General features: G+C 35.1%; 1 protein-coding gene and 1 pseudogene across 5 annotated transcripts in view; both read right to left on the minus strand.

The window, feature by feature from the left end:
• Nucleotides 1–205: 205 nt before the first annotated feature.
• LOC125779678 (serine/threonine-protein kinase TBK1-like) lies at nt 206–4,207 on the minus strand (annotated as a pseudogene).
• The window catches only part of LOC105225679 (uncharacterized), a 49,386-nt gene continuing 33,137 nt past the window's right edge, over nt 3,944–20,192 (minus strand). For all 5 annotated transcript variants that reach the window (XM_049459855.1, XM_049459854.1, XM_049459856.1 and 2 more), the window contains 9 exons: nt 17,868–19,133; nt 17,233–17,500; nt 17,023–17,180; nt 15,717–16,764; nt 15,412–15,506; nt 15,175–15,346; nt 13,871–14,236; nt 10,035–10,169; nt 3,944–4,624 (listed from right to left, as the gene is read on the minus strand). In XM_049459855.1, coding sequence (XP_049315812.1) covers nt 4,527–4,624; nt 10,035–10,169; nt 13,871–14,236; nt 15,175–15,346; nt 15,412–15,506; nt 15,717–16,764; nt 17,023–17,180; nt 17,233–17,500; nt 17,868–19,133 — 3,606 coding nt within the window. In that variant the 3' untranslated portion in view covers nt 3,944–4,526. The remainder of the gene's footprint in view (nt 4,625–10,034; nt 10,170–13,870; nt 14,237–15,174; nt 15,347–15,411; nt 15,507–15,716; nt 16,765–17,022; nt 17,181–17,232; nt 17,501–17,867; nt 19,134–20,192) is intronic.

Here is a 20,192-nt window from a genome sequence, read left to right on the forward strand (position 1 = left end):
TAATCTGAACCAAATAGCAAACACCCACCTTAGCAAGACTGGCATCATTTTCAACCGACTCGTTATCGTTACATTATTGTCATCATTACTATATAGGAATATAGGATTTTCTGCTGTGGTTTTAGGAAAAGCTTTAGCTATTAAAAAAAGGAAGAAAAAATAATTGAAACATCCGAACGTTTTTTTTGAATAGCGGAGTCGGCACTTACATATGGAAGAGGACGTCACTTTCCAAATGCTCGTTACTGAATAATAATATCTGCTTTTCTATTGGTACTTCGGTTTGTAGAAATACGCGTTCACGAAAATTATCAATTTGTTCGTCTGGTTCGAGGTAAACTTCCACAGAAGTGGTGCGATTTGTGAAGAAGACATGCAAAACGAATTTACGCAAAATTAATGTTACTTCTTGGATGAAACGATCAAACGACCAGGTTTTCTCTCTATTTTTTTCTAACAAACCAGCCAAGAGCGGTGTCACCAATGTTTTTAGACCTTCTGACAAATTGCAATATGATGGCAGCGTAGTCCACCATACGATTGGTCCATTTTCGGATAGCTGAGTACCCGAAATTACGCCGGACGCCTTTTTTATGGTTATTTGATGCATTGTTTTTTTGCGGTTTTTACGGCCACCAAAAGGACGGAATGGTAAATTTCGAGTTGCTACATGGTAAAGAGTGACACCAATGGACTATAAGTCCACATTTGCAGTAAATGAACGATTTATTTGTTTACGTAGCACAGCACGTTCATACATATCGGGATGTAAATACTCCTCTGTTCCATAAAGTGAAACAAACGCTTGATTATCATCCAATTCCCGGGCGACACCGAAATCAGTTAGTTTGTATATGGTTTGACCATTTCCGAAATAAATTTTATTATATTCCTCGGTTTTAAATCGCGCTGTACTAAATTATTGTCACGTAGATGTTTTGTAGGATGGAGTCATGTGTCGAAGTTCACGCAAGTGAGCAAAGTTCTCTGATTGCCATTCACTTGGGAGTGGCCAGAAACGATTCTTTTACATGTGACTCAAGCAGCTCACTACTTCCGGTCTTTGACCAAGTATCCTCTGGGTAGCCTAAGAACATCCGTTTGAAGACGAGCTAACGTGAGAAGGCGAAACATCCCCTGCATAGGGTTGTGCGCTGGGTTTGGGACCCGCCACGTAAAAAAACACCCCCAGTGAATAGTCATAACCAGCCTCGGATGAGAGACCCTTTTGACGACGACCATGGTTCCTTTGGTACTACGGCCGGTAAATTCAGCCTCCACGACGAAACTTCCCCAAATGGGTTGAGCCTGATCGACTTCGCCGGGGCCCGAAATATGGTTATCTGTAGTACTAGATTCCAGCATAAGAAGATTCATCAAGCTACCTGGCAGTCTCCGGATCGAAAAACCACCAACCAGATCGATCATGTTGTGATAGACGGAAGACACGTCTCCAGTGTTTTAGATGTGCATGCGCTCCGAGGTCCTAACACCGACTCGGACCACTATCTTGTTGCAGCTAAGATTCGCACCCGCCTCTGTGCAGCAAAAAACGGACGCCAACAAACACAAGGAAGTTCGACGTCGAGAAGCTGCAATCACAACATACAGCCGAACGATTCTCTACTCGACTTGCACTCCTGCTCTCTGAGAGCACTCGTCAACAACTCGGTATAAGGGAACTGTGGGACGGCATTTCAAACTCTTTACGTACAGCTGCAACCGAAACCATTGGTTTTCGGAAAGTGCAAAAGAACAGCTGGTACGACGAGGAGTGCCGTGTCGCAGCGGAGAGAAAACAGACTGCCTACCTCGAAACGTTACGATCGACCACAACACGTGCGGGATGGGATAGATAACGAGAGTAAAAGAGGGAAGCGAGACGCATTTGCAGACAGAAGAAGAAAGAGGCCGAAATGCGTGAGTACGAACAGCTCGATAAGCTGGCCGACAGGGGTAATGCTCGAAAATTCTACGAAAAGATGCGGCGGCTTACAGAAGGTTTCAAGATCGGAGCATACTCCTGTAGAACCCCCCAAGGTGATCTAGTTACCAATGCCCAGAGCATACTTAAATTATGGAGGGAACACTTCTCCAACCTGCTGAATGGCAGTGATAGCACAACACCGGGAGAAGGCGAACCCGATTCCCCAATCGATGACGATGGAGCAGACGTTCCATTGCCCGATCATGAAGAAGTTCGAATAGCAAATGCCCGCCTGAAAAACAACAAAGCGGCAGGGGCCGATGGATTGTCGGCCGAGCTATTCAAACACGGCGGCAAAGAACTGATAAGGAGCATGCATCAACGTCTTTGTAAAATATGGTCGGACGAAAGCATGTTCAACGATTGGAATCTAAGTGTGCTCTGCCCAATCCATAAAAAAGGAGACCCCACAATCTGCGCCAACTACCGTGGGATAAGCCTCCTCAACATCGCATATAAGGTTCTGTCGAGCGTATTGTGTGAAAAATTAAAGCCCACCGTCAACAAACTGATTGGACCTTATCAGTGTGGCTTCAGACCTGGTAAATCAACAACCGACCAGATATTCACCATGCGCCAAATCTTGGAAAAGACCCGTGAAAGGAGAATGGACACTCACCACCTATTCGTCGATTTAAAAGATGCTTTTGACAGCACGAAAAGGAGCTGCCTTTATGCCGCGATGTCTGAATTTGGTATCCCCGCAAAACTAATACGGCTGTGTAAACTGACGTTGGGCAACACGAAAAGCTCCGTCAGGATCGGGAAGGAACTCTCCGAGCCGTTCGATACCAAACGAGGTTTCAGACAAGGTGATTCCCTATCGTGCGACTTTTTCAACCTGCTTCTGGAGAAAATAGTTCGAGCTGCAGAACTCAACAGAGAAGGCACCATCTTCTATAAGAGTGTACAACTGCTGGCGTATGCCGATGATATTAATATCATCGGTCTCAACACCCGCGCCGTTAGTTCTGCTTTCTCCAGACTGGACAAGGAAGCAAAAGAAATGGGTCTGGCAGTGAACGAGGGCAAGACGAAATATCTCCTGTCATCAAACAAACAGTCGTCGCACTCGCGACTTGGCACTCACGTCACTGTTGACAGTCATAACTTTGAAGTTGTAGATAATTTCGTCTATCTTGGAACCAGCGTAAACACCACCAACAATGTCAGCCTAGAAATCCAACGCATGATAACTCTTGCCAACAGGTGCTACTTCGGACTAAGTAGGCAATTGAGAAGCAAAGTCCTCTCTCGAAAAACAAAAACCAAACTCTATAAGTCACTCATAATTCCCGTCCTGCTATATGGTGCAGAGGCCTGGACGATGTCAACAACAGATGAGTCGACGTTGCGAGTTTTCGAGAGAAAAGTTCTGCGAAAGATTTATGGTCCTTTGCGCGTTGGCCACGGCGAATATCACATTCGATGGAACGATGAGCTGTACGAGATATACGACGACATTGACATAGGTCAGCGAATTAAAAGACAGCGGCTACGCTGGCTAGGTCATGTTGTCCGGATGTACGAAAACACTCCAGCTCTGAAAGTATTCGACGCAGCTATAATCGCATAAGCGGTGTCTACGCCAATTAAGAAGAAGAAGAAGATGTTTCATTCCAGCACATAAATGTTCGAGCACCAATAGATTTTTGTTTTTCCATTTTTTAATATTAATATCAAATACAAACTGACAACTGTATATGGAATGTAAACAAATATCGAGTGACAATTTTGGGCCGGCAAAATATGTCTTCCAAAAAAACCGATTAAACTAGAGCAGGCACCGATTATAATGAGTTTTCAAGTAGTTTTCAGCGAAAACTGTGTTTTTGTTTGACAGATTTTACATGGAACTAAATAAATGAAACTGCGCTCAAATTTAAACATAACCATTCGAAAAGTCTGGTATTTTTTATTTTCAGTAATTTTTTCAGCTCAGTTCAAATCAGAATATTAAACAGCACAAAAAAACTTTTTATTTTATTAAATCAAAATATATTCCTAATAAGTAATGTACTAAATAACATAATCTGAAGCTTACAAAACTAGATTTGATAAATTATATATTGCTAAAAGATTTATTAAATAGTTAAAGTAAACATTTTCTGGCAACAAAGATCAGGTTCAAATCCATAAATAAAGTTTGTTCCCATTCATATACATATATACAAATTTACTTGAGTGATTAAACATTTGATTCTGTACATCTCCGATCATATATGGATTGTAAAAAGATATTTTTAGAGCTCTTAGTACAGAAAATTTTATTTCCCACTAAATAAATATAAAGAACATCGCTAAGTTTATTTAACATTTCGTTAAGAAATTAAATCCGAAATTTGTTACATATTTATAGAAAAATATAAAATAAGCTATGTTATAAGGCGTTTATAAAATATAATAATTTCATTTAATTACCCTGGATTTTCTTCTTTCATTTTCTGCTATTTCCTAAGTATTTTAATTAAACGAAAATGATTAGACTTGAAATAAATTGTTTATTACTACAAAAGTTTCTTCAGATTGAGTTTGGTTTCTACTGGACATTCACATGTTTTATTTTCACGTCAGTGGTATTTGAATCGGAACAGATAGTAACATCACAGCTCTCTTTGTTACTTAAGACAAGTATGTCTGTTGGATGTTGAATTGAAACAAAATGATAAGTTAAAGGTATAATACTGTTCGAAATGAGAGAAATGTATACAACATATTCAAGGATATTAAATAAGTTATTTGCAATACAAATAGATAATTAAAATGTTAATCTTGAAACACATGTGGAACTGAAGAACGTCGAAAACTAAAATCTATTACAGCTAAGGAGCATTTTTACTTACCGTTGCTGTAAAAAACTAAATCTCCTAAAAACATATATAAATGAGAGCGCTCCGCATAAAGTAAATATGTCTTTTAATAAGCGTATTTTAATTGACCAGCATGTTAAGCTATTCGTTTATTTTATTTGGAAGATTTAGCCAACATAATTATATTGGCTTATCAAAAGCTATCTTAGCTTGTATTTGAACTAAAGACGTTGCCAGTTGATTGTTTGTTTCGTTCACAACGATAAACCTTATTATTTTGACAGATGAAAATGTAAAAAAAAAAAGATTCAGACATAATTAAAACTTTTTTCTATATTATTATATTCTTGATTTCAAACGAGAAAAATGATTTAATAAACCATTTACAAATTTAAACTAGTCATTCCATTTTAAAATGAATTGAGTACAAGTTGACTGTTCTTGCTCGCATTGCAAATCCAATTCATATTTAGGGGAAAATATGAAATAAGCTAAGTGCATTATATTTGTCAACGATGTTACCTTATGACGGTCAAATAAAACACGCCTAATATTAATAGATAAAATTAATTAATTAATTTAAATGTAACAGTGATATTGAATTCAATCTATTTGACAATACCTATTTATTCCTAAGTATAAAATTTATTACAGTAGCTCATAACAGTATGCTGTTAAGAAGACTGGAAAACAAAGAAATATTAACAAAACAAAAATATACGTGCCGGTAAAGTTTTAAGGTTGAAAGATAACAACTCTAATAAAGCACTATAAATAGCAAAACATGTAAAAATATTTCTGCCAAAATAGTAGCCGAAAAAGTCTTTTCGTATTTCAAATCAAACTTCAACTTATTTCTTTATATTTATAACTAGCAAATACCCGGCGTACTTTGTTACGCCGCAAAAACTGAAACGATGAGGGTATTGGAAAGAATTTAGTAGTTTAAAATGCAAATAAAGGAATACCTTTATTCGTACATGTAAACACACATACATGAGTATAATGTGTAACTTATGTTAGACTTACAAATATTTACTACCCATATTTGAATTAATTGCAAACACTTTTAAATTCATTAACGTTATAAATAATTTGTTTATTAAATTCTTTTATACAGAAAAATTAAAAATAGATAACAAAAAGGAAACAATTCAAAACTCTTACATAAAATAAATAAGATTGTATAGAGTAAATATTAATTCAAGATATGAAATAAGGTATACTATAATTGATGTATTTTGGAACAATAACCAAAAAAGATATATTTTAATTATTAAAAACTTCAGTGAATACAACATTTTTTGCTTTATTTCCATTGCCAGAAATGAGAACAGTTTGCTTTGCGGGGAACCAATTCGTGACAGAGCCACATATAATTGACCGTGAGAAAATACTTCGTTTCGAAGATCTATGCCAACAGTATTAAAAGTTTGCCCTTGGGACTTATTGATGGTAATCGCAAAACACGTCTTAACGGGGAACTGTACTCTTTTGAAACTAAATGGAAGATCTGTAGGTATCATTGGTATCCGATGGATCATTGTGCTTTCGCCTGCTGAAGGTCCGGTTAAAATGTTTGCTTGAATGATATTAGGCATCAAGTGCGTTATCTTCAGTCGAGTGCCATTACATAAATTGGGAGGCTTATAAGATTTCGTAGAAGGATTATTGGCGTACCAATTTTAAGTTCTAGTTGAAATGGAGGTAGTCCCGGGATTAAGAGAGTTAAGAAACTCCGTTGGATAGTGAACAACGTCTCCTTCATGCATGGATTACAACCTTATAATTATTCGAATTAGTGGGCATACGGTCTATAGATGTCTTGAAACTTCTAACATACACATTATTTGCTCGAAGAATTTCTTGAATTGATTTCAAAATGCCTCGTTGAAGAGTTGGTGTAGCACTTTGACGTAAAGAAAGTTGTTCCTCTTCGGACGATAAATATATTTGCAAAAATTTTGGTGTTGTGTTCGGCGCTGGCAATAAACTCCCAATAACGTGGTAAACTTGTCCATGTATTTTAAACGTTGGCGTGAAATTACCCTCCCTAACTTCATTACCACCAAACGAAGTCATAGCGAAACAACCATTGTATTTTCTTATTTTTTTTTAAAGTGACAGACGACTGATGCTCGCCTGTAAGCAGCGCTTTGTCTGCGGAGGATCACCTACATCTATTAGTTTTACATGGCTCTTGCTACAACACATACCTGGTGCGTCTTTCACCCACTTTTTAGCCTTACAAAAATTGCAAATGCCATTTATTTGACCAATGAATAAAAGGGAATGGTCCAAATAATTACAATCCTGTCTATAGTTAAACGCTGATTTGAAAGCAATCGCCCCTTGTCTATTCTGCATCATTCTCTACGCGATTTGCACTCTCGTCGACCGTCTCATTTCGTCTTAGCTGAATTTGCCGTCTATTTGATGAAGATCTAAATAATTGAGATTTTGCTTTTGGCATCTCTGAAAGCTTTTATTGTAAAAACCGTATATTTATTATTAACCAAATTAGTTTCGCTTAAATCTAATCTTTACCTTTTGATTTAAAGACAATAAATTTCCAATTTTACTCTACCCTTTGCAGAATACGATCATAAATACAATAAAGTTAGAAGAAACCAGAAAGTATTTCGCAGACACACATGAAAACCACATTACATCTTAATATTTGATTTTCTTGGTTTTTGGATGTTCCTTACTCGCTTATTACACCCGGCAACTTTTGTCTCGGCAACTCTTGGTTTATAGGCGAGGGGGCGACGAGGAGAGGAGAATCGCGCCGAGTTTCCAGTGTTCAGCAACTCGCTTTGTGTTCTTATTCGTAGCAGTTCGCTGCGACGTTTTTCAGCATTCGTGTTCTTTCTTTAGTAGTACATAGTTGCATTTGAGTATATTTTTTTAAAATTAATATTTTTAATATATTTAAAAAATTTAATTTCATCTTTTAGCAAGTAATTTGCAAATATGTATACAGATATACATAATATAATATAAATATTTTAGAAAATGGAGTATGACGAGTATCGAATTAATTAAAGATATTTTGAAATGTATGGAGAAAGCCATACAAATTGATTCAGACAATTGCGAAAAGGGTGACATATGTACATACTTATGTGAAAGTCTGTCATATAATCTTTGTTTTAATTTTGAATTATAAATAAAATGTATTTCTTAATTGTCAGAACTGATTAATATATGTGATAGAGTGGCTCAAATACCCATAAGGAAAAAGAAACGACAATGGGTTAAAGTAAAGAGTAGACAATGGGTTAAAGTAAAGTGAAAGAGAATGAGAAAGAAACTCGAACAGAGTTGCGCAACACAAGTTGCTCGTGTGAAGGTAATGGGCGACAGCAAAAGAGAATCGCCCGAGAATTAGCAACTTTTGTTGCCGCGTATAATAATGGACTTACGGAGAGCGTTCTGTTTTTATTTTCAATGTGTTTTGTTACAAAAAAGTACAAAGACAATAAGAAAAGCAATTCAAGCAACTGTAAAACAGAGTAAATATAGTTGACACTGTATTTACATATCTACATACATGCATACATACGGCAATTTATGCGAGCATTTGATTGTGCTGTTTAGCGTTATTTCACTTATTCTGCCATCATTTATATATGCAAACTTTTTTGCTTTGTACTTTACTTCAATAAGTTATGTAGTAAAAGATGTGAGAGATGGAAGAGAGAGAGTGCATACATATGTACATATGTACTTTACTTCATTACGTTATGCTGGAAAAGATGTGCAGAGATGAAGAGTGCGTGCCGCAAACGATAAAGGGCACACGCACACACACAAAGCGCGCTTCGCTGTAGACTGCGTTTGGTGAACGAAAAACCTTATGCTTGCAATATTTTTGGTTTTTCAAAAACTTCAACCCGAAAGAAAAAGGATTTGATTTCGGAAAATTAAAAAAAAAAAAGTATGCCACTCGCGAGCCTAGAGCAAATGCTTTATTTAAAAAAAAAAATTATAAAAATCGCTTCAGAACTTTAGGAGATTAGCCGTTACAAGCATTTTTCATATAAACGATTTTATATAATTAGTATAGATGAACTTTAATGAACCAAATATGTACCATTTTGGTCGACTACTTTTTCCCATTTTTCCGCTAGAGACTTTATCCCATCAATATAAAACTTGTCTGGTTTTTCGGCGAAAACCTGCGACAAGTAATTTTCAAAGGCTTCTGCATTAACCGAAAGAAATGGTAGTCCGATGGTTCGTCAGGTCTATAAGGCGGATACATCAAAACTTCCCAGCCGAGCTCTCCCAGTTTTTGCCGACACACCAAGGATGACGGAGGAGGACGAAGCCTTTCCTGTTAATCAATTCTGCCCGTTTTTTCGATTATAGTCCTATTTGATCACTTTTCGACAGGTGTTAATTAGGTGCATTAAATTTTTTCCAGGTACCCAAACATCGCGCTTCTTCTTGTAGCCAGCATTTTTAAATGGTTCCAAACCATTTGATGATGAATGTTAGGTTCTTGGCGATGTCATGGCTGCGTAAGTGACGGTCCTGGTCAATATTTTCCATAATTTCATCGACTATATGTCGACCAGAGCGAGGTACATCTTTCACATCGAAAATTCCAGAAAGGAAACGAGTGAACCATTGTTGTGCTTCACGAACTGATACAGTATAGTTTCCGTAAACTTCACAAATTTTATTGGTGGCTTGCGTGGCATTCTTCCCTTTTTATACAAAAATTTATTTATTTATTTATTAAAATATAATGAATTTCTTCATTATTTTCACTCATTTTTGAACAGCTGTAATTTAATTTTTTTTTTTGTTAAATGAAGCTTAAAACCTAACCTTTCCAACACTATATGGTATGATACATATGTGATTGGTAGCACTGGAGGTATACGACTGCAACGACATCTATTGCCAAAGTACGAAAAGACTTTTTCGACTATTTTTTAGCCAAAGGATGGCCGCCAATCATTCAAATACCTAGATTTATTATGTTCTACTTTATGTATTCAAATAGTAGTGAATTTGAAAATTGGTAGCTTAAAAATAAAAGCTATAGAATATGTTATAAACATAAATTCTCTTACTTTAAATGTGTATTCAAGTACTTTCTTATATTACAAATTTTCTTCCATATATACATTTTTTACATTTATCAACTTCCGTTTGTTTTTTCATAACTTTAAGTGTGATTTTCGAAGGTAGCTGTAGTGGTTGGTGATGTTATTACTCACTTTGTACCGAAGGTAGCTTGTCCTCAGCGTGATTAGCTTTCACTGCCATTTCCGGAGTTCTTTCGGGATTAGAGTTTATTTGGGAAAGAACATGTATCAGTGTTGCCAAAGAACCATCCGTAATATGTGACACGCCTAAAAATAAATTACAAAATTATATTGATCTGTATTCTATATTTTATTACTTGCACAACCTAACGAATAATATTTTTAAATTAATACTTTAAGTCTATTTCACGAACTTACGTACATAAGTGTTTACGTTTTTTTTTTCTCATTTCAAAACAATTACATAATAAGATGGCGGTATAGTGCAATTTGTTTTTGTTATTTACGTGAAACTTTAAGCGTGCCTCCCACAGAACAATTTTTGTCAAAACGATGCCTACGATTTCTCAAGTTTTACTCAACCGATTTACGTAAAATGATTTTAGAATCTTTCTTCCTAAACTTGTTTATATCTGCACCTATCCATATCCCAAATTTCCATATTTTTAGGAGAGTAAAAATGGTGGATGGTTACGTGCCAATTTTTTAAGACCCCTACTTTATAAGCTACTAATTTTTTTCTTTTTTTTTCCTGTATTCTTGTAATGTTAGTAAATATTCAGACACGAAATGTCTTAAGGGGTTAGGGGCAGTCAGAGGCACGATAAAATGCGAGTTTTCAGTATTTTTTTTTGCTACTAAACTAAATCATGTTATTTTACAAAAGTAGTAATATGGCATTATTATAGGATGTGTTGACTTGAATTCACGAAAATTTCAAAAAAAAAAAAAATTAATTTCCGAAGTTATAGTTGTTTGTGTTGACTCTGTTCCAAAAAAAGGTACTTGCGGTGACAAGCATAATAACCCTGACAGACGACAGCGCTAATATGCATTAGCGAGCTTAATTTACATTTATTTGCGCATTTGACCCATGTTAATGCAAGTTTGTAATGCACAAGAATTTCGTGCATTTGGTTGAATTTACCAAATTTGAGTAGGCAACACTGCTCAAAAATGGCAGATTATTGCTATTTTTTGACAGATGTCGCACTGTTGCTATCCATTTTTCCAATATTCTTAACTTTTTTGCACACTTTTTCCGCATTACAATCACGTAGATAATAATAAATGAATTTTTTCGTTAATTTATATTGATTTTCCAAAATTACCAAAATTTTAATTTTTCTTATTCATTTTTATTTCACTTTTTTTTTAATAAATAAACAAATTTCAGTATCAGCTGTCTAAATGCACAAGCCTGCCGTCTGTCACCATAAAATTTCAATGCGCATTAGCGTTGCTTAAGGCGCATTAATTTTGCTCGTCTGTCCGGGCTATAAGTCCTTGGGGATTCATCTAAAATCAATCGGACGAAAAAATTAGTTTTTCAAAATTAACAAAATGGCGGCCTCAGGAAATTTTTTTCCAAATTTTGCGAAAAAATCAACAGTTAGTTAATTGGTCTTAAAAAATCGAAATTTTCGAAAAAATAAAAATCCTTCCAACAGGCCCGAGTTTATTATGTATTCTAAAAGTTGTATAAATTTCATTAAAATCTACTGAACGGTTTTCGAGTTACAGTTGACACCGATTCAAAGAACATAGTTTTGAGAAAACGCGTTTAAAGTTTCACACTAGCGCTTTGAAGTGCCCGAGCTCTCTTTCTTATTTCTCGAATAACTCGAAAACTAATTATCGGATCAACGTGAAGTTTTCAGTGAATATTTTTATGATATTACACTTAACGAAAATGCAAAAAAATTAATTTTTTGAAAATTCTAACTACCCCTAACCCCTTAATTATTGAATTTTTGGGACAAAATCCGGATATTTAAAGATATTAGATTTACAAAACGTAAATATTCATCCAGAAGCTCAAGAAAGTTTTAACCATTTTATCTATTTGTACAGAATAACTGATTAAAATAGTTGCAAATTGTAAATAAAATAGTTGCTTTTATATCCATTTTCAATTCACAATTTTCTAAATGAACACAGTAATGTTCAACTACATTTGCGTGATAGCAGATGAAATTTTTCAGTATTCTAGTCAACGCCACTGACACAGAGTTGACAACCCAAATACCCCGAAATTTTGTTTGACAGGTTGAGTTATAGATACGGAATTTTAAGACTTCAGCCAAAATGCAGTTGGGTTGAAAACCGTTGTAAAGGTGTAGCAAAGATGATTTCAAAAAGCATCATAGGTGCCGGCACCAATGATGCTATCGGATAAAAAAAGATCAGGATTGTTTCCAAATGTATTCATTTGCAAGTTTTGTCACATTAGTAAACAGCTGGTTCGAATATTAGTTTTGCGTACGTTCGAAAAAGACGAAAATCCAATCAGATTCTGTGACACCATTGATAATCAGAATTGGTTTGCAATTCTGACAGCTAAGCAATTCTGTCTTGGATTCCACAACACCCCTGATTTTTATTTTATTTTAATATTTAATACTAAAAAAAACCATAACATCACACAGCTACTGGCTATGCATAGGGATTATACTGAGAGTTGTTCCTAAACAAGAAAAAGTTGAATAATTATTTGAGAAAGTGCATAATAGCTCACAAATATGCCTGAAGCATTGCACAGACAATACAATATTTAATCTGCAATGATCAAGTTTGTGTTTTCTGACGTGTTTGGCTGGGTTTTAGCTCTCGATTTTACAATTACGTTCGATGAATGTTGAACGAAGATTAGAAATAGCCGCGTCCTCTTCTACTTATACACTCTAACAAGAAACAATCGTAAGTAAGATATTTGTGGAAATATTGTTACATCATACGTATTTATATATGTACTATTCCTTACGTGATTACGAAGTCAGTAAAAGATGTAAATTGCCAATTTAACTATTGCAATATATTGTTATCATGATGAATGATATCCTCGACAACAAGAACCTAGGGGAGCCGTGGGTTTAAGCTAGTAATATATTAAAATGTAACTTTAAAAAATTACCTTTCTAAAATAATTTGAGATTCAACTTATTCACATTTATTTAAATCAAGGTTAAATTTTTAATTAACGAATCTTTTTCCCTTCGCTCACAGTATACATATACTCTATAAGATCTATTGGGAGCGCTAGTTGTGTTAAAATTACTATTATTTTGTAGTCGAAATTAAAAATATTATAATTTTTAAATAGTGTAACTAGTAATGGCGTAACTCGTTCATTTAAAAGAAAATATTAGGTTGTCAAAAAAGTCTTGCGGTATTTTTATTGAATTTTTTTTTTGAAATTGAAATGAATTTTTTATGACTCATGCCCAGCTCTTGACCGATGCTACGGCTGCTACCATGCCGATCTCTTTCGACCAATTCAGCGATTTTATCGCAAATTTCGACGACAGGCCTTCCGGAGCGTGACGCATCTTCGACCACCTCTACACCAGAACGAAAACGTTGAAACCATCGTTGTGTGGTGGAAATGGAAACTGTATCGGGTCCATAAACTGCACAAATTTTATTGGCGGCTTGAGATGCATTTTTGCTTTTATCGTAGTAGTACTGTAAAATATGCCGTATTTTCTATTTATTTTGCTCCATGTTTGCGACGCTATAACTCACGAACGACTTAAAAAAAACGACAATCAATCAAACACGTGTTAGCGCGTGAAATGAGCTTCACAAAGGTATAGCATGACCCGATGCGACGAATAAAACTAGAACTACGCGCTTTCAGCGCCAACTAGCGAATATACCGCAAGACTTTTTTGACAACCTAATATTTAAATTTGTGGATGTGATTTCATAATCAGTGGACTATATGTGCGATTATTATTTTGTTTTATATCATAAGCGTCACATAGTCCTACAGAATTGTTACCTACATTGTATATTGTTTTCATTATTGGCCAATACTTGAGGCAATATCTTTTGAATATGCTGTTGTTGCTGAGTTTGTTGTTCTTGGTTGATATTACCACACGAAGTTGTAGAAGTTACAGCTGTTTGGTTTGAGAATTGTCCCATTTGAATAGACTGTTGTGATTGTGCTTGTTGTTGCTGCATTTGTGAAGAAATTTGCTGTGGAAGCGGTTGTGTTTGGTTTATTCCTACTGCGTACGCTGATTGTATATTCGTAATAGGTTTTACTTCATTTATTTGGTGCAGAAAGTTTCCTCCTCCCAAATTCAGAAACCCGTGCTGGGATGTTGTTGGCTGTACGTATAGGACCTGAGGTTGTGTTTCTCCAGCTATAATAAAGATAAGTAAAGAAAAAAAAGTTGACTATAAGTGGTGAAACACGGTATACATATCAAACTAGCAAAGAAATTTTGGATGTATTTTCTTTTTCAAATGTAAGTAAATACATATAGTTCACTCCATCCACTGCCTGCAAATGCTTGATGGATTATATATTTTTATGAATGATTATCAAAACAGTGAATATGCAGAGACCCATCGATGAAACCTTAAGTTGTATAAGTTGACGCCGCCGGCCCATAAACTGCACCAAACCGTATTTTTTTCGGAATGCAATGGTGACTCATGGAGTACGTGTGAATTGCTGCCTGACCAATAATGCATATATTTCTAATTGACGATTTTCAAGTTGTTGCTCAGCTCAAATCACGAACATACGAGGATTCTGGTAGTCAAGAGATTTCAGTTCTTGCGTCAATTTAATCTTGTAAGGATGTAGGATGTTCGTAAAGTTCGCATTAACGACGTCACAGGGATGCCCTACGCTTGAGAACAACGTGAGACTGATTTGGGTCTTCCTCATTTGATACCTTAGCGGCAGCATTATTCTGGACACTACTAGCACTTCTTTGTCTCACTAGCATTTTGTACTGTGCCTGTAGATTCAAAATTCAAAAGAGCGGAAAAATATGGCGTCCTTTGCTGTTCCTATCGGTCTACTCTTTTTTTCCACTATTGAAAAACCCTTTATATGTGTTATATAGTTAGAATAAAGTAACATGATGTATAAGAGTACTTTCAAAAACAGAGATAATGCTGACGCGTTAACTTATGGAGCTTAGCTAGAATATAGCAGCTATCCGTGGCTTGTAAAAGGAAACATTTTGTTTTTTACTTAAAATTTTTACAGAATGCATTTCTGGCAGTTCAGTATTTGAATTACATCTTCTTATTTTATCTTATCATACAAATATGAGATTATACTTACATTGACGCAACGCTTTTTGAAATTTTTCGTACTCAACGTAATGCTTCAAACGCAATTCGTCTTCTTCAATCAGTTGACGTTGTCTTAGTAACAGCAGTCGTTGGTGCTGATTAGTTCTTAGTCGCAAATTACACAGCTGATTTACCAAAGAGTCTAAGTTGTGTTTGATATCCTACAGTGAAAAACCAGACCAATTCATGCCCACCCAATATAATGAAATGATCTAATCGTTCTTACAGATTGAATTACAGTAGGTAGTAACTGTGGATGAGTAGCAGCAAGGGAAACAGGCTCTTCATTTAAGACAGGCATAAGCACAGGGGTGTCTGAAACTTGAAATTAATAATAAAAATATTTGTGCTTTATATATATAAATATATATGTATGTGTTTATATATGCTTCATAACACAGATAGTCATTAAGAATATATTTGACAATATGAAAGAAGGATTTGCTGGATGAAGAAAAATTAAATGAAAAATCGGTTAAAATACAAATATATATAAATAAAAACAAGAAATATATAAAATCGGATACATACTTTCGCCACTCGGATAAGGCGCCTGCGAGTGTTGGGTTACGACAATATGCTGTTGGTTCGTTTGTTGCATCAGATTTTGGGATTGCTGATGCTGGGGCCTTGTAACGGATGGTGGCTGCTGCTGAATTGGATTTTGGCTTTGTAATTGATTTTGTATTTGCTGTGGAATCGGAGTATGTTGCTGGTTGTGAACGTGTACCACTTGAATTTGTTGTTGGGTTTGAAATGCTTGCTGATTCTGAACTGATTGCTGGTTATGAGCCTGTTGAATTTGAAGCTGCGATTGGTTAGTAACTTGTTGTAACTGAACTGGTTGTTGATTCTTAGTTTGCTGGTTTTGAATTTGAACATTCTGAACGTGTGAGTTTGAATTGGACAACTGTACATGTTTCTGCTGTGTTTGACTCTGTTGGGAAAGTTGTTGTTGCTGCTGTTGCAAAATTGTAGATTGCTGCTGATGCGGTATATTTGGTTGGTTAACCTGTGACGTATGTTGTTGAAAAACTTGCTGTTGTGCTACATTTGGTTGTACTTGATTAAAGTTTTGATGAAACAAATTCGGTAGTTGTAATGTTGGGGTAGCTGACCGCTTTTGCAATAACAATTGTTGCAAAAATTGTTGTTGTTGTAATACCTGAGTATTAATTTGAGTCTGCGTGTATGACTGAGCAGGTTGTACATTTTGAACCTGAGTCGAATTTTGTTGTTGTAATGTTTGTGGATAAATAATTGCTTGATTGGAATTAGCATTATTTATAGCAATATATTGACCGGGTATGTGTGTAAATTCGGTTGGTGTGTTTACGATATCGCTCTTAGTTTGATTGAATGTTTGTTGGGCGATTGTCTGCAAATCGATACGTAGTTGTTGTGGTTCCGCATTAATCGGTGGAGTCGTCGGTGCATCAGATAAATTCCCATTACCAATACCGCCTCCACTTTTCTGTTCTTGCACTCTACTAACACTAAAACGCGATATTTTCCTCGAATTACGTTGGTCTTCTGATACTTTAGTATTTGTACATTGGACTGGTGTGACAGCTTTTATCTAATTCAAAGGCACAAAAATAAATTATTGAATTTATAAAAATCACAACCGATACGAATTGTCTACTTTTTTATTTACGTTTATGGTATTATGAAATTAAAAGAAAGAAAAAAGAAATTGTTTCATTCAAAGCTAATTCGAGACACATCGAAAATATTAGAATTAACAATATAATACAAATTAGATTATACTCCCCTTCTTATACATAGGTGAGATGGATGGCAATGCTAAGAATAATATATTTAAAAAAAAAACTACCTCATCTACCACGTCGACATGTCGTAAAGCAGCCAGTTTTTTCTCCAAATCTGCTAGTGAACTTTTACTAAGTCCGCCAGCTTGGCGATTGCCTGTATTAAACTCGATGTATCCAGCGCCAGCACTCATACTTGATGCACTACCACCTGCACCGCCAACTAATTAACAGAACTGTAGAAAATTAATTTGACTATATTTATTTTAATTTACCTTCAGAGTTTGCATCTATAGGGGTGTGAGCGGATGTGCACGAAGCAGCACCACTACTACTGCGTACAGTGGTGCAAGGAACTTGGTAAGAGGTTTCCAATCCTTCAATTACATTTGTTGTAAGATGCTGGAAATCGGAACCACAACTTATGTCAAGCGATGTGCGACGAGAGTTATAGACAGATGAACCACGAGCAGAATTTAAAAATCCTGTTGGAGTACTTCGACCAAGTGACTGAGCGGATGTTATAGGCGATTGTTTATTTATCTGTATAAAATGAAATGATTACAAATATTCGAGCCATACTAAATATATTAAATTTAAAAAAAGTATATATATAAAATAAAAGATATGTTTAAATGAGGGAATGGAAAACAAAATCTAAACAATAAAATTTGAAGTAACTTCAACCAATATTTTTACTGGAAACTTATTTTTAAATGTTTACCCTATTATATTTTTTATGTTTCTTGAATGAGTGATTACTTTACAACCTTCTTTATTAATATTGATGCATAACAACTTAAATATCAGTGGAGAAAATTAATTAAAATATTTTACACAGAACAGAAACAGAATTAGAAAAATGACAAATATATGTATGGTTATTTAGAACTCCAACACCATTTACTACCTCGTCTTGATGTTGTTGCTGTGGTGCCGTTGATAGCGCCGTAATAGGTGGTTGCGTTGTTGACTGCTGTTGATTTTGATCTGTAGTGTTATTAAGTGAAGCTACAACAGAATTAGCAAAGGCATGAGCGTGTGTTATATTTTCTAATTCGATTTTCAATTGTTCCAAAGTGTTATTTGCACCAACGGCTGATAATATTGACGGTGTCGTAACGGTATTGGTAGATGCCAAAGATAGTGGTGCTGCAGTTATCAAAGCTGAGGTACTTATGTTCGACAAATTATCAATACTTGCCTCTGTTACAATTGCACTATCACTTAAATCTAGAATAACACTTTGATTATCTTCTTGGATTTCGGTGGATAAATGAGGAACTTTATCTTGTGAGTCTCCTATACCCTCATCGGTTTTCATGACCATAGATGTATGTCGGTTTTGGATAGCTTGTGATGTTGTAATTACTTCTAATGTTCCATCCCCACAGGAGGTAATAACAGGATTTACAAGAAAACGTGATATCTTTCTAGCTGTTGATACTGGAGGCATAACTGCTGTAGCACCAATGGATTTTTGCCCTTGATCATTAATGTTATCTTGCCCCAGTTCTAGGTCATTGATCTTACTTGATGTTTGTATGTATGTTGCACGTTCTGCTTCAGTAAATTGTCCAGTGCCATCAGATGTTTCAACAGAACCTTTTTGATTTTCCGGTATTTCTAAAGATAAAACGGCATTTGACGTAACTGTGATACCTAAGGTATTGGACACTGCAACGTCTGCTATAGACTGAGGGGTCGAAGTTAATATCTCGCCACATATTTCGACTTCATCATTGGCATCATTTGGTGGGTTTTCCATTGCGAAAGCCGATGTTGACGACGTAATTGTGTTATCAGGAGTATAATCAGATGACAGGGATGTGTATTCAGATGCTGTACTTGTTTTGCGAGACGCCGATCCAGATCCTATTACGTTGTCACTACTGTTGTTGGCGGTATCTGACGTTGTAGTAGATGAAGACATAGATGCCGTTGTTGCAGTAACGATTGTGTTCAAATTAAGATTTCCCGAACTTATTATCGTTCCCGGCGAAAATGAGGTGTCTTGATCTGCTGTATGTTCGTTCGAAGTTTCCAAACTTGTTATAGTTGATGGCATGGTATTGCTTTTAGCAACTACGAAAGTGCTAACATTTGAGGAAAGTGGCTCTGCAGTCAATATAGTAGGTTCAAACATTTTAGATATATCACTCGAAGTCTCATCACGCTGATTAATAAGAAAATTTTACAAAGTTAAAAATATACATATATAAATAGGTAAACTATAAAAAACAGAAAGGAATAATTATAGTTCAACTATATATGTGTACTATTAAAAGATATAATGACATTATTATTGGGATTAATCTCATTTTCACAAAAAAATATTTTTGACAAAATATTTTTAGATATAAACCAAAATACACACACAAGAGATATTGCACGAAATCTACGTAAAAAATGCCATATCTGTCTAACAGATTAATGAAAGAAATAAAAATTAAAATTTGTATTACCATTATAAGCACAAGACATAACCAAAGCCAATTTGCTTAATTAACGTGTTAGTCGTATCTTATTATAATAATAATAAATGCGAAAATTCATAGTCTAACCAACATAACCAAAACCAAAAACTAAAATCCGTTAAGTACTTTTAACAAAAAAAAAATTCTGAAAAATGTGAAACAATTTATTACTTAAATTGCTTAATTTCAAAAGTAATAGTCTAACCCCTTTGTGTTTGATAGAACATTATTTCTGGCTAAGATTCTAATGACTTATTTGAATATGTGTTTATAAAATTCAAAATTGACTTTTCTAATTTAGGTCGGCATGACGCAGCAAACCTCTAAGTAAATCTATCTCGAGATAATATAGTGCTAGTTTAAAAAAACGGAATGCTCACAAAGTTGTCTAGCCAGTCGATTTTTTCTCGTAGTGAAAGTGAAAGTTAATTTCGATTCAGAACAAATATACATACTTGTATGTTGACGACGTATATACGGAATATACAATAAATAATACATATGTATATGTATATTTACAATTACATACTTTCAATTGCGTTTTTATACAATTAACAATATTTTAAAAATAAAGAAATTGCTAATTTATTAGCATAATAAACAGAATGTGAGGCAGAGCTTAGTTCGGGTGCAACCGAACATTTTATACTCTCCCAGTTATAAGGATCAAAGTCGGGGAAACACTTTCAGCTAAAATATGCTGTCATGCAAAAAAAATTGATCAAATAATAAAAAAAATTGAAATGTTTAATTCCACG

The sequence above is a fragment of the Bactrocera dorsalis genome, chromosome 6, assembly GCF_023373825.1.
Source record: "Bactrocera dorsalis isolate Fly_Bdor chromosome 6, ASM2337382v1, whole genome shotgun sequence".
Lineage (NCBI taxonomy): Eukaryota > Metazoa > Arthropoda > Insecta > Diptera > Tephritidae > Bactrocera > Bactrocera dorsalis.